This window comes from Stenella coeruleoalba, assembly GCF_951394435.1.
Source record: "Stenella coeruleoalba genome assembly, chromosome: 5".
Lineage (NCBI taxonomy): Eukaryota > Metazoa > Chordata > Mammalia > Artiodactyla > Delphinidae > Stenella > Stenella coeruleoalba.
In genome coordinates this window covers 132,170,288-132,192,592 of record NC_137150.1, presented here as the reverse complement: position 1 = coordinate 132,192,592, position 22,305 = coordinate 132,170,288, and the positions used below count along the sequence as shown (strand labels likewise).

The window sequence follows — 22,305 nt, the reverse complement described above, 5'->3', positions numbered from 1 at the left end:
ATGAAGTACGATAAGGCAGGGAGACCTCATTCACAGTCAACACCATCATTTTAATGCTCTAAGCCCCCTGGAACAAGAAAGAGAAAAAAATTCTTTTCTTATTCTCCACAGCTATAAGCCTCCTGTCCACCAGGGGGCGCCTTCTAAAAGAAACCATCACCAGTTCTCCCACCAGGAATCTTGTTTCCTCAACTCCTTTTTCTTTTACTTCTTCACCTGCCCCTCCCCCTAATATGGCAGGACCTATTTTTTTGCAATAATTTGAAAGGTAGCTCGACTTGATCCTTGCCCACAGGCTGCTGGGGAATCTGGTCGACTGTTTTTTTACCACTAGAAATTCTGTAGTTTTCATCTAAGTCGGGGGTCAGCAAGCTTTTCCTGCAAGGGTAAATGTTTTAGGCGTTATAAACCATACTTTATTTACAAAATCAGGAGGCAGGCCAAATCTAGTCTACTGCCTGTAGGCTACTGGACAGCCCATGAGCTAAGAATGGCTTTTACATTTTAAAATAATTGATTAAAAAACGAGAAATATGTGACATACGAAAGTTAATTTCAGATTGCAGTTCCCACAAATAAAGTTTTATTGAAACACAGCCGTGTTCATTCATTACCTATTAGCTGTGGCTGCTTTTGAGCTCCAGGGTCAGAGGTGAGTAGTTGTGGCAGACCTGTCTGACCTACGATGCCTAAAATATTATCTTTCCCTTAAAAAGAAAACAAACTTTGCCAATCCCTTCTCTAAACAAATTATGTTAGTGATTAAAGTCTACCACCAGTGAACGTGGAGTGACTGAACTCACGCTTGCCATTGTGAATATTAGTATAATTCCTTTATGGATAGATAGGGATCTTCTGTTTACCCATCTGTAAAACGATAATGACAGCACCATCTCCCGAAGTTGTCGTGAGCATTAAATGACTTAATACATGAAAAGCAGCTAGAACAGTGCCTGGCATTATAAGTGCTCAATAAATGTGAACTCTAGTTCTGTTAGCATATAGACATGCATTTAAATAAATACAGAAAACCAAGACTTCTTCCCTCCATATTTATTTTGAAATGTGCTGTAAACAGTTTGAAATGTCCCTTTAAGAACTTTCTGGCTTCCTCAGTATTGGATGACATGACAAGTTCTCCTTCATAGAAGGTACGAGTGAAACAGAACTGGAGGGGCCTTCTCAACCCTTCCCTCTTCGGAAAGTGTGATCACATCAAGATGCATCTGGTTTCCAGTAGAACTGGCTCATGTTTCTTGGGAGGGAAGTGTCCAGACCACTGTTCATCCATATCTCCTGGATGATTTGCTCCCTGCGCTCAATCCTTTCTGCCAGCTCTGCAGCCTCTATGGAACTGTAGACAGGATATGTAGTCCTACGAAACCCCGACAGTTCCCCCGGAAAGTCGGAGTCGGAGGAGTCCTCCTCCCCCTCCTCATCCTGGCTGTCCTCCCCGGCTTTGTCGCTTCCTGGCACCAGGTGCTCCCTCGCCAGCTGCAGCTCCCGGAAGTCCTTGGTGCAGGACACTCTGATGACCAAGGCACACAGTGTGAGTGCAAGACCGATGCAAACACTGGACACGAACAGCAGGGCAGCTCTTTCAGGGTGGGCTGTAAGGGAAAGAGAACACGTCAGGACGCGGGGGAGCTGTCAGTCTTCACCAGGCCAAAGTCCCACAGAAGCAGATACGTGCAGTCCTGGACAGCGTCTCTGAGACCATCCACACCTAACTGATCATATACCCCCACTAATTAAAAAGAAAGAAAAGGTTTGGAGCATATATAGTCAACATGTGTATGTTTATGAGAGGACACATAGCAAAGGACCTGAGAAGCTGGGCCCTCCTGAGTTCAAATGCAGATCTGTCATTCCCTAGTAGTGTGACGTTCGGCGAATTACATCACCTCTCTGTTCCTCAGTTCCTTCACCTGTAAAATGGGGCCAGAAGCCCCTTTCTGTCAGAGTTAATTCCTGTGAAGCTCTCAGAACACTCAATGACACACAACAAATGTTCAATAAACTGTTAGCTATTATTAATAGTAGTAAATTTTGAAAAATTAATTTACATATAAAGTATACATATGAATGTAAGTACTAATATAGTAAATGTTACAAAGCTTAATTTTAGATTAAAAAATAAATAGAAATAAAAGTTCTGGTAGTAAAAGTTCAACCTCCAAATAACTGTACAATAGAAATAGAAAGAATGCTAATTTGTACTATGTACCCTGGTCTAAATCTTTACATATGTTTAATCCTTACATTAACCCTGCGTGGAAAGGACTATTACTTTTCAGCTGTGTACCCCCTGAGGTGTTAGCACTCCCATTTTGGGAAGTAATGATCCAGCTAACTTCCTAATATAGGTCAGGAGTTGACAGATTTTTCTGACCCTTCTGTCAAAAGGTCAGATAGTACATATTTTAAGGCTTTGTGGGCCGTACAGTCTGTGTTGCAGCTACTCAACTGTGCTGTTGTAACACGAAAGATGATACAGGTGTGGCTGTGTTCTAATAAAACTTTATTTACAAAATCAGCCCGTGGGCCGTATTTGTGGATCACTGATACGGAGACTCAAGCTGAGGTCTAGGCGAGCCACTGTCTGAGCTCAGCTGGCCTCTTTAGCTGCAGCCAGGACAGGAACCCAGCTCCTGAGCTGCAAGCAGCTTGTGAGATGTGCATTGGCCGTTTGCTCCTACGTCTCGACGGAACCAGCCTCCGCCAGGCACGTGGCCTCCTCGTTCACTAGACTCGAATATAATGATGACTGTTGTCTTCACTGCCTCGGTCCCTCCCCAGAGGTGCAGACTGGAGGTTCAGAACTTGACAGTTGTTAAGTTTCATGTACAGTCAAGGGATCTAGCTGCTGTGATCTGACAGGAGAGATCTAAGGGGGGACACGTTATCTCCTTGAAACATGCAACTTCCCTATTCGGCTTCCTTCACTTGCAGCTCAATTCACTGGACCCAAATGTCCTTTGTTGCCGTCGCCCCTACGAGCACCATCTCATCACTCTCTCTAAGACACAGAAGTCTGAATGCAAAACTGATTTTGGCCAGGGGAGGGGCAGTGAGCTGTGTCTGTAGTGCTATTAATAACAATATATTCTTCCTAAGGGTCAAGGTATTTTGAAGATTTGGTCAGATAGAGACACACATCCTTTGTGCTGTGTTCATTTCTGGGAGTGGTGGTAGAACAGGGATTGGAAGACTGGCATTTGGGACGCAATCATTAAACTGTAAACCACAAAATGCTGCTAAGACCCGAGGCCCTGATCTGATGGGGCAAATCGTTTCTCCTCCCCCTGCACATCAAAGCCTCTGCTGGGAGTGGACTCATCACTCCCAGCTTCACTCTCACCTCCCTTTCCTTTGAAACCTCCTTTCCTCTCCCCGCTGCCTCTGGCCCCCCCTTCCCAAGCCTCCTGGCCACTGTCCTCTCCAGTCCTTCCTGTCCTCATGGACTCGGATACGGGCTTTCTGTGCAGCCACAATTCATCTCCTCTTCCTCCTGGGAAAGCGTAAGCCTTGAGCCCACTGACAGCCACGCCTGTAGCCATCACCTTCCTGCAGTGCCTGGAAGGAGCGCTGCCGATGGGCGAATGGAGTCCCATCCACTTGTAACCTTTTCCAGCCAACCCGGTTCAGGACAGGGCCAGCTCCAGGCAGAAAGATCCCATGCTGGTCAAGCTTCTGGGAGACCAGCTCACCCACAGCCCCCTTCTCTCCTCGCCCACGAGACCATCATTCCCAGTGGTGGTCTCATGAGTAAATCAGGTACTCAGGCCAGGATCAAGGAGGATTTAAGGTCTGGCTCTGCCCCAGACAGGTGGGTAACTGTGGGCTAGTTACTGTCCCCCACTCCTTTCCCATCTCTACTTCTTTTTATTTTATTTATTTATTTATTTATTTATTTATTTTGCGGTACGCGGGCCTCTCACTGTTGTGGCCTCTCCCGTCGCGGAGCACAGGCTCCGGACGCGCAGGCTCAGCGGCCATGGCTCACGGGCCCAGCCGCTCCGCGGCATGTGGGATCTTCCCGGACCTGGGCACGAACCCGCGTCCCCTGCATCGGCAGGCGGACTCCCAGCCACTGCGCCACCAGGGAAGCCCCGCTACTTCTTTTTAAAGACTCCAGGTGGACAGAATTAAACTCACCATAATCCTCAGGATATGACACATTCTGTTTATCGGTCAATACGCGGCCTTCCTTTATGTTTATTTATTTAATTAATTACTTTAAATTCTGTAATCAGCACCCGCGCTGTGAATAAGCCCCCCACGTGGGAGTTAGAGCCTTGACAATAACCATGTCTAACCTGTGGGTTCCCCTCCCCCCAGCCTCCTCCCATCAAGGTAACTACCACCTGAATTCCATGCTCGTTACTCCCCCACTTGCCTTTATACATAGCTTATCGCACCTCTGTGTATTCCTAAAAGCTTTATGAAAAAGGTGTAACGTTACAGCGTTGGGGGTTTGGCTTGAACTTGACAGTATATTGCTGCATGTTATTCCGCTATCTTGACTACACTGTGGTTTATTCACTCGCTCTCCTGCTGATGGGCATCTGGGGGGCTGCCAGGTTTCTATATGTGGGCCTTGTAGCTGTGACCATTCCTGTACATGTCCCTGGTGAATATCTGCAAGTGTCGGTCTCGGCTACTGACCTAGGAGCGCAACCGGATGAGCTGTAAGGCATGTGAATTGGGGAAATACTGCCAACGTGGTTTCCAAATCCTCATCTTCTCCAGCACTGAGTATGGACAGGCTTCTAACATTTTTCCAATCATATGAGTATAAAATTGCATCTCACTATGGCTTGACTTGTATTTCCCTGATCCCCAGTTATGTACACATCTCTTCAGATACTTACCTATCCGTCATCTCAAAATGCTGTCTCAGGTCATGTGCCCACTTTTTAAATGGGGTTGTGTGTGCTTTTCTTCTTACACATAAAATATATCTGTATCTATGTATAGTTTCTATATATTCTTGATATTGATCGTTAGACGGTATATACATTGTGAATATCTCTGGGTAAGTGGCTTGTACTTTCCTTTCATTAAGGTGTCTTTTGATCTAGTGAATTTATCTGAAAAACAGGAGTGATAACACTTCTCTTCTCCATCCTCCCCACCCCCAGCTGGTCTCCTCTCTCCTCTCTTGCCCCTCTCATCCATCTTCCCCACCGTGGCCACTGTAATCTTTTTAAAAATGCACATCAGCTCACATCACTCCCCTACTTAAAACCTATGAACGGTCCCCCTCCTCCCGTAAGGTAAAAATCAAACCCAGACCACTGCCTACGAAGCTTGCTAGGACCTGGTCCATGGAACTACCCTCCCCAAGTTCAACTCCAAAGACTCATCCCTCTGCTTTCTGCTTTCCCACCCACTGGCCTCTCTCCATCCCTCGAAGGGGCCAGACGGCTTCGCACCTTGGCGCTTTTGCACGTGCTGTTCCTTCTGTCTGGAATGTTCTTTCTCCCCTCTTCATCCAGCCCTCCGTGACCCCACCCCCAGTCTGGACCAGGTCTCCCCTGTCATTAGGTCTCATAGCCTCTGGAATGGCACTAAGTTGCTGAGCGTGTTTTGTCCTCCCCCCCGCCCTTCGCCCGCCATAGAATGCAAGCTCCGTGCAGACTGGGACTGAACAACCTTGTTTTTCACCAAATCCCCAGTGCCTGGCCCGAAGCAGGGGTGACACAGCTATCTGCTGGGTGCTTGAAGCGAGGGGTCGTGGGTCTACGGCACGAGGCTTGGTGCCCTGTGGGTTGGGGGCTCCATAACGTTAGTTGCCTTTCTTCCTCTCTCCCTCTGCTCCCGGGGAGGGAGGGTGTGGATTCTATTGCCAGGAGCGCTTCTCACTCATCAGACCCTAGGTGCCTCTTGGCTCCGGTGTACCTCCTGCCAAGTGATCACTCTTCAGGCCATGTTTACACCAAGTCTGCTAATATCCAATAATCAAAGATGGAGAACATGGCAACTCTTGGAAAGCCCGTTGGAAATAAGGCTTCCTAGTCACCTGAACCAACTAGTCTGGAGTCAGAGAATCACCAGATCTTAGTTAAATGGAGCCCTGGTGGAGAACTGGCTCAACTCTTCCTGTCACAGCCATTTAATGTGTCCATAGCCACTGCTTGGCTGGGACCCCAAGCTCGGGGCCGGGGTTCTCTCCAAAGCCCCAGGCTTTAAACTAAGGGGATACCGTCTGTTTTCTAAAATCAATTGGACCACTTTAGGCTTTTGTGACCCCTTTTCCTATTATACTGAATGCGTCCTGTTAAAATAAAGGCATTAGTCTCCTTGTCAAACAGAATCTTCACACTGTGCTATTGTCGGTCTTATTCTCATTTTAGCCTTAGTTCATCACAGGCTCAAGCGAATGGCTTTAATTTCATCAGCAGTAGCAAGCCCTCGGGAATCTCACCATGGTGGCCCGTGGCCTTTAAGGCCCCTTGACCCTTAGATCCCTGGTCTGGAGCCAACACAAGCTCCAGCTCAAACTTATTTGTGTCCAAATAAGACACCGAGAGGCTGGGGCGAGGGTTCCACCCCTTGGGGCCCTGCTACCGTCGGGTGAAAGCACAAAGAGTATTGGGCCTGGTCTGACAGCACTTAGGGATGTGATAATAACTTTCTGTCATGGAACCAAAGATTAGAGGCCGTGGGAACACTTCAGAATCCACACCTATGTGACAAGGCGGCGCTGATTTCCCATCGTCCTCCCTGACAGGGGATCGTGTAACTTCAACTCTGGAATGTGTTATGATACTTTCTATTTCAATGGGGGTTTGCCTGATAGCCTGGAGTTCCTTTCATATGAAACAATGACGCCCTCCCAACTCAGGAGAAGCGCTGCTTTCTCACCCATGGCCCCAGTTACCCCATGCACCCCGCAAGTCCACAGTGAGCGCTTCCAGAGGCCGAAGACACACACAGGCCCAAGCCCAAGGCCGGGGCTGAAATATTGGGCCACGAGGGCACCCAGTAAAACACTAACTAGGTGGAATGGAGGACATCAAGCTCTGAGCCAGGCTGTCTAACTAAGTCTCCTTGAGAACAACCTGCAGAGGTACAATGGCTGAGCCAGCTAACTGCCTTCTGCAAGCCTCCAATACAGACACACACACACACACACACACACACACACACACACACACAGGCACACACACACAGGCACACAAACACAGACACAGACACACACACACACACACACACACACAGGCACCTCTTTCCATTTCCCGAATATCAAAAATTCTCTATGAGTTTCTTCAGACCCATGATCAAAATTCTAGAATGAATTCAAGGAGTAGGTCTACATTACTGAGAGGAGGGTAAATTCTAACACTCCTAAGAAAATGTCTCACAGATCATTTAAATGGCCCAAAGCAGAATCATTCACCAGGGACCCTTGGTATCCTTGTGTCTGTTCCAGCAGCCTCTGTGTCTCAGCACCCCAGGACAGGCCCCTTGATTCTGGGTCCTGGTCTGCTGGTCCTTCATGTGAACTTGGCTGCACTAATAGAGCAAAGCTACCTACAGCCTGACCTGGGGAAACATCCTTCTGGATTTGCTCAATCTACTGTCTGTTTAGCTGATTTTGCCAGAATCTTCCCAGCTCACTCTTGGTGGCTCCTGTCGGGGTCCCTCCTGTAGGAGGGTCTCCTCCCTTTGGTGGGTGCCCAGGGAGCCCAGTCCAGCCTTCAGATCCTATCCCTGCAACAAGGGTAAGGATGCCACTGAGAGCTGGCTGGGGCACCGCCTTCTAACGACGATGAGGGTGACGCTCTCACGTGTGACGCTCGTGTTGAAACAGCTCAGCCTGACGTCCTGCCCTTCGCTGCAGTGTGCTGGCCTGCCTCGTGAGGAGGACGAGGTGGGCTGGGGACCTCTAGAGTGACCACCCAGAGGGAGACATGCCCAGGAAATTCACCAGCAAGTGCAGATGTCCCTGTTTCCCTACGACTTGGTGAGCCTCTGTGATTTGACAAATGAACTCCTATAGCAACTTCATTTCACTAACACCTGACACCACACGTTCAGAGCCTCTTTCTCTCTGTCATGAAATTTCGGCCTAAACATCCCTCTATAAAACCAAGTAACAACCCACCAAGTCCTCACATTCCTTAAAAATTTAATACCTACAAACAGCAAATACAGGGAGATGATTAGGCACGGGACAGCTCAAGACACCAAAGGAGGACTCTTCATATGGTCACTTATTAAGTGACCATCTTAGAGTGCACCTACTCTGTGCCAGCTCTGTCCCAGGCAGTAGGATATGACAACGACTAAGGTGACAAACATCTGTACTTGAAATAGTTAATGTCTAGTGGAGAGATGGGTGTTTAACAGATAAATCTCTCCAACGACTTCTGGGAGCGATGAGTGTGTAAAAGGTTAGACAGGGATGGAGGCAGTCTAACTTAGATCACTCGAGGTCATGAGGTTTCCATCCTTCAAAATTCTGAAAGGCATGCATCTCTCTTGGAGAAGCTGGAGGGCAGGTTTTATATCTGCTGAGTCTGAATCCTGCCCTGTTGCCAGCCACTTGGTGTCCACAGGCACCTGGCTCAACTCCTCTGAGCCTCAGCTTCCCTGTGTGCAGAATAGGGGATAAGAGTCCCTCTCTCTAGGTCACTACTATGGACTGTATTGTGTCCCCCTCAGATTCATGTGTTGAATGAATATGACTATATTTGGAGATAGAACCTATAAGGAGGTAATTACAGTTCAATGGGGTCATACGGGTGGGGCCCTGATCCAACAGGATTAGTGTCCTTATAAGGAGAGACACCAAGGGGGACCTAAAATATGACCTAAATGAACATATCTACGAAACAGCAAGAGACTCATAGGCATAGAGAACAGACTTGTAGTTGCCAAGGGTGAGGGAGGGTGGGGGAGGGATGGACTGGGAGTTTAGGATTAGCAGATGCAAACTATTATATATAGAATGGATAAACAACAAGGTCCTACTGTATAGCACAGGGAACTATATTCAGTAGCCTGTGATAAACCATAATGGAAAATAATATGAAAAAGTATGCATATATATGTAGAACTAAATCACTTTGCTGTACAGCAGAAATTAACACAACATTGTAAATCAACTATAATTCAATTTAAAAAAAAAGAGAGACACCTAGAGCTCTCTCTCTCTCTCTCTCTCCCTCCCTGCTGTGTGAAGACATAGGGGGAAGGCAGTTTGTTTACAAGCCATGAAGAGAGCCCTCACCAGAAACCAAGCCTGCCAGCTCCTTGATCATGGCCTTCCAGCCTGGAAGAAAATACAGTTCTGTTGTTTAAGCCACCGGGCCCATGGTATCTTGTTATGGTTGCCTGAGCTGACCAAGGCAGTTGTTGAGAGGAACTGACAGGGTCCAGAATGGCCGCATCACATAAGCATCCTCCTAGTTGCTCCTCTGAGTGAAGGATTTTCATGATGTCTTTCCTCCAAGGGGCTCTCCGGGGACTTTGAAAATATGTGATATTTTCAACAGTAAAAATCCTTACATCTCTTAACTATGACAATTGTCCGGAACAGCAAGAAACAGAAATGGAAGGATGGTTAGAAAAGAGAAGATTCTCAACAACCACACAACCACCACACAGGGAGGATATTGGTAAGGAGGTCCCAAGACTGTTCTATCTCCTGTGTTGAGATGTTTCCTTAAGCCTTTATTTTCTTCTGAGGAAGGCTTACTCCAAACAGCCCCAGCTCTGGCAGACCTTGAGTAAGTAATGCCGTAATGCATTGTATTACCATGTATTTTACAAAAGTCTTCTGAGGTTCTGGCTCTCTGAACAGAGTCAGGCAGGCATTGTCGAAACTTGCAGAGTTGACATTCCAAAATACGGTCTCTCCAGAGGTGAGCAGTGAGGCTGGTGAGGAAAGGTAGCATGCACCTGAGCAACTGGGGCTCTGCTCATTAAGGAGGGCTGAGTCTGACTGATCCTGAAGGGGAAGATTATCAAGGGAAACCTTGGAACCGTGAGAAGTAACGCTGGCGACTCAGAAAGGGGCTCTCCTTTCACAGAGCATGACCTGTTTTGTTCACCAAGTCATCTTTCAGCCCAATTTTCTCCCAGCCAAGGGTGGAATTCAATAATCCTATGCCCTTCCCAAATTTTACAGCTGGAAAATGCATTCCTCAGCTTCCTACTTTGCAAAGTGGAAAATTCCCATGGAGCCCAACTGCTACATAGTGTGACTTTAGCCTTTGCTACTTCCCTGTGTGGTTCTCTCGTTGGTTGCCAGTGGCAAGCATACCTAAATTCAGGCCTCTGTGTTTCTGGATTGTAGAAGATTGCAGTTGCTGTGTCAAACTTAAAGTCCTTTTTCTTTAGCCAACCAAGTGTTGTAATTAAACAGAGCATTTGTGAGTAAGAATTCAGTAAATCCGTTATTAATTCACTGACCTACCTCGAAGGTAAGCAAATGCTGCCAGGGAGTGGCTGACAATAGCTCCATCTTTCCTCAGAACTCTTGGTTTCCTTGGGTCAAAGTTTATACCTGTTTCGTAAAAAATGCAAGATCGATTAATCACAACTGTTCACAGTATGCATTTTTTCCTAATCCAGGACTGCCATAATACATAAAAAGTCATAGAGATCCAATAAGTGGGCCTCTGACAAAATTAGGGAAGACTAAGCCAGGAAGAGCATTTAGTAAGCAGTCTCTGAAAATATTAAGTGATAAAAGGGATTCAGAAATTCTAAAGTGTGTTGGTTCCAACTTCACTCATCTACTCTACCGCAGAAGGGAACACATTTATTTTCCCATTTTAAGGCAATGGCACTCATCACGCCTCTGGGAGATTTAATAATGTCCCACTTAACCACAGAGCTGCTGTCTGCTCTGTTCACCACAGATAAGAAGGCCTGGAATTATGGAGGGAGGTTGTGTTGGGCTACGTTTTTGGAAATGAAGCAGAACACAGGGCAGCTCTGGCTTCGGATGCCTGGTTAAGCTGCTGCGATGGAGCTTAGGGAGCCCCTGATGGGGTAGCCTAAGGGCCCTGGGGACCCCTGGGAAGGTCAGACACGGCTCTCAGGCCTCCACTCCAGGGGGACCAGGATATCCATGGGATCTGGGTGGGAGCCCTCTTAGAAGGCCCTCTTAGAGGGGCTGGGAGAGGCTGGGAGAAGCAGAGCCTGGTGGAGAGCTGGAGGGCTGGAACTAGAAGAACACAGGCTACTAACAATAGTTATCTCTAAGCTTTGAGACTAAGGGTGAGTTCTATTTCTTGGTGCTTTCCTGTGAGCTCCATAACAAGCACACTTTAGTTCTATTCTTAGGGGGAAAATTTCATAAATGTAGTCAAAGTAACATAAGACCAATTCTCAACCTGCAAAGTGCAATATCTTATATAGATTGTCTTGTGGGGGGGGGCTCTGTAATTTCTATCAAAAGCCCCAAGGATCTGGGTCTGAACTCCATTCTAGATTTGATAAGAAGACCAAAACGTTCATCCCCTTATTTGCAAAAGGCCGGTGAAAACCTCAGGAAGAAGGGCACCTGTGGATAGAGGCACACGGGTCCAGCCTGGGTGCGGCCCACCCAGGCTCCCTATGGCAGAGGTCCCCGTCCCCTGGGCCACAGACTGGTATCAGTCTGTGGCCTGTTAGGAACTGGACGGCACAGCAGGTGGTGAGCGGAGGTGAGCAAGCGAAGCTTCATCTGTATTTACAGCCGCTCCCCATCGTCTGCATTACCGCCTGAGCTCCGCCTCCTGTCAGCATTATGGTGAGGTGTATACTTACTGTATTATATATTACAATGTAATAATAATAGAAATACAGTGCACAATAAATGGAATGCACTTGAATCATCCCGAAACCATCCCCCCCACCCCACAAGCCCCGGTCTGTGGAAAAATTGTCTTCCACGAAATTGGTCCCAGCTGCCAAAAAAAAGGTTGGGGACCGCTGCCCTATGTGATCCTCTTTCCAACAAGCTCGTCGGATAATCCAGGAACCCCAGATTTATTTCGGAGCAGATCTCTTTTCAAGGTGACTTTTCTTTTAGGAAATAAGGGAATGGAAGGGGGATTTATCCTACTTATAATTTAAAGCACAAAATGCTGGCCACCGTTTGCAACCATCCGCCACAGCACTGCCATCCTCAGAGCTGGCAGCTCACACACCTTCCATCCCAACCAGCGTGCACCCACCTGCGGTCACATGGGGCTGTTCACCTTCTCTTAAAGAGAAAAGCTGCGAGTAAGCCATAAACCTTACCATAGTCACCGTCTTTCTGTTTCACAGAAGGTTTTAGATTAGCAACGGATGGATCGATCGCTGTGAGTATATTCTTGGGAACTAAAAACCAAAAAGAAATATTTTAAATACTTTGTACACATAATACAACTTTAAAATGCAATGTAGATAAGACAAAAAGAGATCAAGTTTCAAATCAGTACATAAATCACTCTGCTTGTCCAATACACTCACATACATACACCAACGGTACCCATGTGATCATCAAATGTCCCAGAAAGGTTAAACTTTAGGCCTATCTTGCAGTATTTAAAAAAAAACAACATAGAGAACAAATAAACAAGATATGGCATATCTATCCAATTGAATGATATTTAGCAATAACAAGGAATGAAGTATAATCATCTTTCGGTATCCTTGGGGGATTGGTTCCAGGACCCATCTTGGATACCAAAATCCACAGACACTCAAGTCCCTAATACACATAGCATATGATTTGCATGTAACCTAGGCACATCCTCCCGTGTACTTTAAATCATCTCCAGATTCCTTACAATACCTAATATACTGTAAATGTTATGTAAATAGTTTTAAATACAGTGTAAATGCTATGTAAATAGTTGTCAGTGTGCAGGAAATTCAAGTTGCGCTTTTTACAACATTCTGGAATTTTTTTCCGAATATTTTCTGTCTGTGGTTGGTTGAATCCACAGATGTGCAACCCCCAGATACAGAAGACCGACTGCCCTGACACTTGCTACGACACGGATGAACTTCAAAAACATTATGCTCAGTGAAAGAAGCCAGACACAGAAGACCACATATGGTATGATTCCATTCCTATGAAATCTCCAGAAAAAGAGACAGAAAGTAAATTCGTGGTTGCCGAGGACAGGAGTGGGGATGGGGACTGACCGCAAATGGGCGTGAGAGAACTTTGGGGATCTTGGAAATATTTTAAAATTGGAGTGTGGTGAAGGCTGCACAGCTCTGTAAATCTACCAGAAATCACTGGATCATTTTTACTTACAACGGGTGAATTTTAAGGTATGTAAATCACACCTCAATAACGCTGTTCACTCTGAACATCAACTTCCCTGAGACACAGTGAAACAAAATGAATGGGACCAACTCAAAACTCATCACCGACCTCTCCCGGCTGCGATTCCACTTTTTGTTCACTCTCTCTAACTCACTCCTTCCTTAATAACCCTGAGAGAATTCGAAGTCTCTGTGCTAGAATGCAGCTCTCAGTATTATAAGAAAGGATGACAGAAGGATGGAGAGAGAGGGCCGTGAAACAGACTCCCTTGGAAGATGGTTAAAGATTCTTCCAAACTGACCTTAAGAATAAACCATCCGGATCTCAAGACCCCCCAGGCAAAGCGGACAAGACGGTAGCAGGAGCTGAGCAGGGGGGCAAAGCAAGAATTGTGAAGAGCCAGTGCACTGCAGCCAGCTGGGAGGAGGGAGAGGAAACCAAATGTTTTCGCTACAGAAAATTATTTTTGTTTGTTCTTCGGCTCAGCTGGTATCTGGGAGAAGTGGCAACAGGAAATAGAAGTGAAGCCAATACAAACCGGGCAAGTTCAACTGCACTGATTTTTTGGAAAAGAGCTGGTAAGCCATCTTCAGCAGCAAGAAAACCTCATTTCCTTTCTCAAAGTGCTTAACAAAAGTCTTTTGGGGATGTCCCAGGATCAACAACCAGAGGACGTTCCTAAATTGTGAATTTTCCACGTGCAGGAGGCCCTGGCGCCTTTGTGACCGTCAGCAGCGAGGGTCACTTTCCAGGGCGGCACAGTGATGGGGACAGAGGCGGCGTAAGCTGTCCACCCCTCCCCCCGGGAATGCTCCTTGGCCGACCAAGGGGCAGGCACACTGCTGATCCTGGGACGCCGGCGGTGCCCCAGACAGCTGGGCTGTGCTGCCCCGGATGCTTTCTGATGAACAACCTCTCCATCACTTCTGCGCCCTGATTCCACGGCAGGAGTTAAGTCCTCTCTGCAGGGGTGGTGTTTCTTTCCCACGTCTGCCTCTTGGCCTGTAGTCGAGATACAGCCGCAGGAGGGCTGGGCTCCCTACAAATGCCAGAGGCTTTCCAGCGCGAGGAGGAATTGCTTGGGAGGAATGAGCTTTGCAGAATAAAACATTAAATCGCCTGTGTCTGCCGTAGGCTCACGTCAGGGAACTTGCTGATTTACTATGTGAAAATGGCTCTCGTCCTGGGAGAATCTTTTAGGATCTTTAAGGTAACAACAGGTGTCAACACACCTGTCAGATTCTCGCATCTCCTGTTTCAAACTGATTCTGAATGAGGACAGGGGCTGCGTGTCATTTACTACCACCCCTAAACCCGTCCCTCTCCACTTGAGGTTCTTTTGTGAAAATGCCAGCAAACCCCTTTTCATGGAGCTCCCACCACGTGCCGAACCCTGTGCTCAGCGTTTAAACAGTGCCTCTTGTGCAGTCCTCTTAGTGACCCCATGAAGATGCGTGTCATTCCCATTCCCGCAGATGGGAAAACTGAGGCTCAGAGAGGAACCATTCACCTAGCAAAGGGCGAAGCTTCAACTCCTGGTCTCACTCACATATGCCCTTACTCTTTTCTGTGATGCTGGGACGTTCAGCCTTTGGGAACCCGATACAGGATCGTTTTAAAGGATTATAAAGATGGCAAAGCAATTCCCACTCAGATAGTCCCCCTCAAGCCTCTTAGGTGGAACCAGAGATGATGATTCTAATGGGCTCCAGTGGTTCGCTAAATTTAGGCAGGCCCCCTTCCTGAATTTTTTTTTCCTGAGTACATCTGTGTCAAGCCTGGATCCGGGTAGACTTTAAGAAAGAAGCCTCCACAGGTTGAAATTAGAGCCCCACATAATTTTTCACATCAGAGACAAAAAAGATCTCTGCTTACCCTCTCAATAGGTACCTAGATTGCATGAGCACCTCTGAATCCTGTCATTCCCCCCATCCCGCCTGTCCCAAACCTGCAGCACCTACTCCTCCTGTCCCCAATCCTAGCACCTACAGAAGGGGGTACCCCAAATTCTGGTACCACCATCCCTCTTGTCCCCAGATTCTGGCATCTATTCCTTTTACACACAACCCTGGTACTGAAACAGAGCAGGACCTTACGGTCTTTCTCCCCTATGTCCTCTGCCTGCCTTTTGCCTGTGGAAAATCTTTAGCCAGAGAATAAGTTTAATCAGAGAAGTGAGAAAATGCAGAAAGAAAGGAAAACAGTCAAAGGAGACCAAATAATAATAGTTTAGTCATTAAGCATAGTCAAGGACCATTAGTTCCTTCTCAAGGGCTATAGATATTCTGAGCCATATCCTGTGAGCTGTCTTATAGATACTGAAACCCCCGCCAGGCGAGAGAAGTTAACTACGTGTTGACCAGACTGTAGCCATGACGTAAGGTGTCACGATTCCAAGAATTGGCCTCAAGGAAATGGGAACACACTGACCCTGGAACTGAAGATTAACTGTACTTAAAACAATCAAGATGACGCTGGTCAGACCACCGATGACCAATTTCAAGATGACCGTCAGAGCTGACTGTGCTGTTTCTGCACGTAGCCCTTCCCTCAGCCTATAAAAGCTCTTGCCCACTGGATGTCAGTGGGGGGAGTCGGCCTTCGGACAGGCATCCCCTCCCTCCCACCCCGCGTAGGTTGCCGGCATCCAAAAGAAAGCACACTTCCCTTTCCACCAACCTGGCCTCTTTATTGGCTTTTAAGCAGCGAGCAGCTGGACCCCACTTTTGGTTACAGTACCACCATCCCTCCTGCCCCCAAATCCTGGCACCCATCTCCTGGGAGGAGCTGCAGGCCCCCGGCTGAGGTCCATGTGTTTCCTGTCCCTCTCAGGAACTGTCAGGGCGGGGATGCTGGCTGTGCCTCTGTCTTGGTGACCCTCAAGGACCAGAGGCTGTGGACCCAGGGAGAAGCCCTCCCCGTCGGGGTGAGGGGAGAGCAGGCCGTTCTCCAGGTCTGCCTCCTCCTAATAGGAGGAAAGTCTGAAACCTATCCTGTCCAAGAGATGTGGCTAATAATAAAACCTGGATAAAAATTGAGAGCGAGGGCCTCGTCTAGCCATGCATTAAAGAAGGGCGCTCCAGCGATGCATCTCCCAGCCCAATCAAAGACTGATTGCTCCGCTCTCTGAGGGGTTTGACATCAACTAGATGCACCGCCTACAGTTCAAAAGGCAAAAGGCCCACAGCCTGAATCATTTCCCCGAGGGTTCACCAAGACGCTGAAATTCTCCACGCAGCCTAGAGCAATGAGGGAGGGGAAGGCAGGGTTAAAGGAAGCTATAAAATAGGGAGGGGTGTTCCTATCAAAATGCAAATTACTTATGTCCCCAGAGAACACCCTCCAAGGGCTCCCTGCTGCCCTTAGGTACAAGCCAATCCTTAGTCGCCCATCCCCCAAGGTCCCTCCGTCCTGCTCCTGTGCTCACTTCCCAGCCTTTGCCTGCCCGTCACCTTGCTGACTCCTTACACGCCTGGTCTCACTTGCCTCAGACGCCACTCCCCTGGGAAGCCCTCCTGGTCCCCCAAGTCACCAGAGCCTGGAATCACCACATTCCATCCTATAGCTCATGAGGGCAGGGACCACATTGCTCACAGCACTGAGGCAACCTCTCCCCAACCCAAGGGGCGGGGTATTTCCTGGGTGGGCGCAGCCAGATTGCTGGGCAGAATAGCAAAGCCCGCTTGGACACTGCGGTCAGAAGCCAGGTAGTGGAATAGATGTCTATAGGGGTGGCTCTTCCATGAGCCTCTTAGGTAAGAGCATCTTGATTTGAGTAGGGGGTTGGCTGGGCCCCTCTCTAGCAGCCATGTTTATAATCACATCACATGGTCTCTGGCCAAGGCAGATCAAAGGAAGGGGCTACTGGACCCCAGCCCAGCCAATTAAATAGCTCTCTGTTAGAAATTTGGAATTAAGTTGCCAGATTGCCAGTCTTCATGTTGTTCGAACATAAAAATCTAACCGAAGAATCACTCGGGCTGTGGGGATAGCTGTATGGCATCCAGCCCAGGGTCAGAGGGCTGTCTGCAGAGGGGGGAGAGAGAGAGAGAGAAAGACAGAGACAGAGACAGAGACAGAGAGCGAGAGACAGAGAGAGACAGAGAGACAGAGAGAGACAGAGAGAGACAGAGAGAGACAGAGAGACAGAGAGAGAGAGAGAGAGGGAGGGAAAGAGAGACAGAGAGAGGGAGGGAGGAGAGAGACAGACAGACAGAGAGAGACAGAGAGAGAGACAGAGAGAGGGAGGGAGAGACAGAGAGCGAGAGTCAGAGAGAGACAGAGAGACAGAGAGAGACAGAGAGAGAAAGACAGAGAGCGAGAGACAGAGAGAGACAGAGAGACAGAGAGAGACAGAGAGAGACAGAGAGAGAGACAGAGAGAGACAGAGAGAGACAGAGAGAGAGAGACAGAGAGAGAGACAGAGAGAGACAGAGAGAGAGAGAGAGAGAGAGAGGGAGGGAGAGAGAGACAGAGAGAGGAAGGGAGGACAGAGACAGACAGAGAGAGACAGAGAGAGAGAGGGAGAGAGGGAGGGAGAGAGAGACAGAGAGAGAGGGAGGGAGGAGAGAGAGAGACAGAGAGAGAGAGAGAGAGGGAGAGAGGGAGGGAGAGAGAGAGAGAGAGAGAGAGGCAGAGAGGTGAGGGACGGCTGCCATCGCTGTGAAGTCTCCAGCTGGGCCCACCCTGAGGCCTTGCTTTCCGGCCCTGGCTTCTGGAGACGGCCTTCTGGCCTCAGGGTACCTCCCCAACCTCAACCCCCTTTCGGCTTAAACCAGCTCAACTTGGTTTCTTCATTCACATCCAGAGAGTCCCAAGTAAGACAGATTCTCTTAGAAATTAATTCCCGACATCCTCTGTTTTTGTATCAACTCCCACATCAGTAGAACTCATGTTTTTAAAATGTAAAACTTTTCATGCCCATTTGGTAATCTACAAAATATGCAGACATTGCAAATCATGTTTTCATGATTCAGGTTTCACAGTGAAGGGTCATCTGTCAGGGGGAGAAATAATTTTAAATGTCAACCACTTAGAAAAGAAAAAAAACATCAACCACTCAGAAGGTAGTTAGAAGTTGCCTTAGAAGGTGTCTGCTTGGACAGTCGGGGCTGGGCTGGGAACATTAAGTGGCCTCAGGCTGAGGGTCACCACCTCCCTTTGGGATAACTCCTGGGGAACCACGCCGACGACAGGGGGCCACTGTCCACGGTCCCACGTCCGAAACCAAGATGCAAGGCCCCCTCTCTGACCTCGGCTTCCCACCCGCGAGCGGACTCACTTGGATGCCTCCCTCTGCCATCCTTCGACCTCGTCCAGACCCTTCCCCGTTGCCCAGTGAGGCTGGAGCAGCCCTCTGCTCCGTGCCGGCCCTCGAGCAGCTGGCCCTGAGGGAGGGACCCACCACCGGGCAGACCAGGGTCCCCCAGAACGCTGACCGCTAAACCCCTGGGCTCTCAACACACCCAGCTCCGTCACCACCGCCCTTTCCGAAGTCAGCCTGTCCCCACGGCCCTTACTTCAGACCTTCTCCCATCTCCTCAAACCCCTCTCTCCTCCCCCAAGTCCTCACAGCGGACCACCTCAGCTCGCACTTATCTTGAGAAGGTTGGGAAGAGAGGGCCCATGCGGTGGGAACCCCAAGCCCTCTCTCCATCCATTCCCAGAGCCTCTGCACCACCCCATTGGGACAAGGGACAAATCTTTCCCACCCTCGTCACCTTCTCTGGACCCCAATCTTGCCCAAATAGGCCAGGTCTCTCCAGCGTCTCGAATGTCTTCCTACTTTCCCAAACCTCTCAATCCACCCAGTTTTGACCACGTCCTCTAGCGCCATTCGGGTCCAAGTCATTGCCTGCCGCTGTCTGACTGGTCTCTGCTTCCATCCCGCTCTAGCCCACCCTCCACCCTCCAGCCGGAGTGGTCCTCTAAGGGTCTAATCATCACCAAATGACTCCCTTACTTAAAACTCTCCAGTGGCACCTCCTCCCAGGACCCTGTGGGATCTGGTCCCGGCCCCTCCCGTGCCACCTCATCCGCCTTCCACCTCACCCACTGCCCTCGTCTCCCCCACTCAGCACCTGCCAGCTCACGCCTGCCCACCCCTCAGAGGACAGGGGCAAATTCGCCCCAGAGGAAAGTTCTCTTTGGAAAACGTCTCCGTTCCCCCACCTCCCACCAGCTAAAAGGGCCCCTCCACTGTTATCCTTCCACACGGCATCCTGTCCTTCTCAGAAGCATCAGTTATCACGGTGGGTAACGACACATTTCTCTGGTTATTTGTTTAATGCCCATCTCTCTCCCCCAGCTGATAATTCCATGAGGACACGGACAACGTCTTTTCTTTTTTAACTACAACACGCCCACAGTGTGCTGAACGATTGAATGAGGGAGAGGAAGCTTGGACTGGAACACGTGACCCCTAGGCTCTGAAAGTCCACCTTCTCTTCGCGAAGAGCAGCCTCAGCTGGGAACTGCTCTGGCCTCGCCTTGAAGGCGCACCAGGAAATCCACCTTATTTGCAGGTTAATGTCCTGCCCTTCCCTCAACGCTCAGCTGGAGAGGCCTGGAGTTACTAGAACTTCAGAGTGATCTGTCTGGTATCTTGGGGAAACTCAGCCAGAATGGGCTCCATGCTACCCAGAGCTGCTTTACACGGGAGCCAGCATATAGACTGGAGAGCAAATAAAACCGTGCTTCCTGGAATGTGAGTGGGGGTGCTGTTACTGGGTGCCGTTACTCTGGGAATACAATCCTGTAGTCACTGCACTGTGACTATTACAGCTTTGCTATTGCAGAGGACAACGGTTTGAGCTCGGGATAGAAAAGGCTGGGGATGTCACGAAATATTATTGGGCCATAAAAAGGAATGAAGTACTGCCACGTACTCCAAATAGATGAACCTTGACAACATATACTAGGTAAAGAAATCAGTCACAAAGAACCACGTATTGTCCGATTCCATTTATATGAAATGTCCAGAAGAGGCAAATCAGTAAAGACAGAGAGTGCTGGTTGCTTTGGGTGGGACTGGAGGGTGAGGGGTGGGTCGGGAGGTGACTGCTGAAGGGTCCAGGGCTTCTTTGGGGGAGTGATGAGAATGTTCTTAAATGAATTATGGTGGGAGTCGCACAATTCTGTGACTCTACTAAGATCACTGATTTGTATGATTAATGGGTGAATTGTATAGTTTGTGATTTATAGTTCAATAAAGCTCTTACCAAAAAAAAAAAAAAAAACAGACAGGCTAGGGGTATCTGGCAGGGGGAAAGGGGTTTCCATGAGCAAAAGTATGGGGTTCTTCAGTTATGATGTTCTTTGCTTTCCCTTTGCTTCTATACGTATTTCAAAAAAAACAAAAACAAAAACAAAAAACACCTCTAAAAACCAGTTCACATGTCAGGATTACAAACCAGAAATCCACGGCACCCTCTGAGGGTAATTAACACCTGATTTTTAAAGGCGGCTTTATAAAATTAGAATCAAATGAATGAGCAATTTCATTTTATTATTTGAAGACACTAGGAAAGCAAAGTGATGCTGTCATGTAACATATTTAATGGCTGTGGGGTAAGCATTTGATCTGTTGGTTTAACCCTGGGGGTACGTCGATAAAACGGCTGTCGGCAGCACAGAGAATTAGTCATTTTACAGCCTAAAGGCTGGGATGGAAGATTAGCTGGGAGTCCAGCAATACTGAGTGAATTTGTGTGACGTACCCATACATTTCAGAGCCTCCTAAGAACCCAGCTTGAAATCATTCTTCTCAGTGACATCCATTTTATCCCATTTGCTTGTTCTTTTCCTGCCCAGCCCGCTTGCTGCCAATCTGATTGCTAAAAGCACTTTTAAAACAAATGTGGACCAGAGACAATTCGATCGCTTATCTGAGGCGAATGTCATAAACAAGGCTAAGGGATAGGAGAAGAGGCTCGCCAGTATCTGGGATGACAGCACAGTTTCAGGGTAGAGTGAATGCAATGGTTTGTTACCGGAAAACTCCTGTTCACATGCTCACCACCTCCCCAAGAGGCAGGGTCTCCAAGCAGCTTGGGGAGGGTGGATTCTTACCACATGCGTAGGCGACGGTGAGGTATTTCTTCACTCCCGGAAGACAGGGGCTTCCGAAATGGTGATTGTTGACGAGAATTTTGCATCTCTGCTTCCCATAACACCTCCTGGATAATACTTGCAAAGCCGAGTAAGACAAGCAATCTGAGAGGCAAAAAAAAATCAAGAACTTCATGTTGGTTGGATTCCACGTATGGCCACCATGTAGCTACTGTTATTTTCTGTAAATAAGGATACTGAGCTGGATCTCACATCTCACGGAGATCGTTTCTCTGATTATTTTCTGTCTCATCAAAGCACCCCGCATGGGCTAGGTATCAATACTACACAGGCAGGCCTGGAAGGGCTTACTTTAATCAGACTGCTCGAACGCTCTGCTGTCACTGGTCGGAAATCCTTATGTATTTTTGAACAAGGGGCCCTGTATTTGCATCTTGCACTGGGCACTGCCCCTGTCTCCCCAGTCAGGTAACGGGCCTCGCATATAGAAGAGGCAAAGCACGCAGAACACTGAATAAAGATTCGTATTTCTTTTGTGAGCGTTACCTCTCTGAAATATTTTAGTTATTGGTTAATTCTGAGAATCCTTCTCCCTGTGTGAGCATAAGCTCCATGAGGACGGGGACTATTTCTATCTTGTTCCTTATCTAATTCCCACAGCCTGGTCCACTGTGGAAATCCAGTAATAACGAATGAATGAATGAACAAAAGGATAGATGGATGAATAAACACAAGGATGTGGTTTTCAGCACCCTGGCACGATGCCGTCACAAATTAGTAAATATTAATTGAACACGTACGGAGGACAAGGCACTGGGCTAGGTACCGTCTGAAAAACAAGTCAGAAGAAGCCTGCCTTGCATTCGCAGGATGTCGGATGGGGCTGGAGAGACAAAACCCACATTAACCTGACGGCTAATAATGTGAAACACGGAGTGAGTGTCAGCAGTGATTGGTCCAGACAAGAG

General features: G+C 48.2%; 1 protein-coding gene across 2 annotated transcripts in view; it reads right to left on the bottom strand.

Moving 5' to 3' along the window:
• Positions 1 to 1,048: 1,048 nt before the first annotated feature.
• EVA1C (eva-1 homolog C) overlaps positions 1,049 to 22,305 on the bottom strand; it is an 84,609-nt gene continuing 63,352 nt past the window's right edge. For both annotated transcript variants that reach the window (XM_079921903.1, XM_079921904.1), the window contains exons 5-8: positions 21,338 to 21,481; positions 12,247 to 12,327; positions 10,430 to 10,519; positions 1,049 to 1,610 (exon numbers count right to left, since the gene is read on the bottom strand). In XM_079921903.1, the coding sequence (XP_079778029.1) occupies positions 1,216 to 1,610; positions 10,430 to 10,519; positions 12,247 to 12,327; positions 21,338 to 21,481 (710 nt within the window). In that variant the 3' untranslated portion in view covers positions 1,049 to 1,215. The remainder of the gene's footprint in view (positions 1,611 to 10,429; positions 10,520 to 12,246; positions 12,328 to 21,337; positions 21,482 to 22,305) is intronic.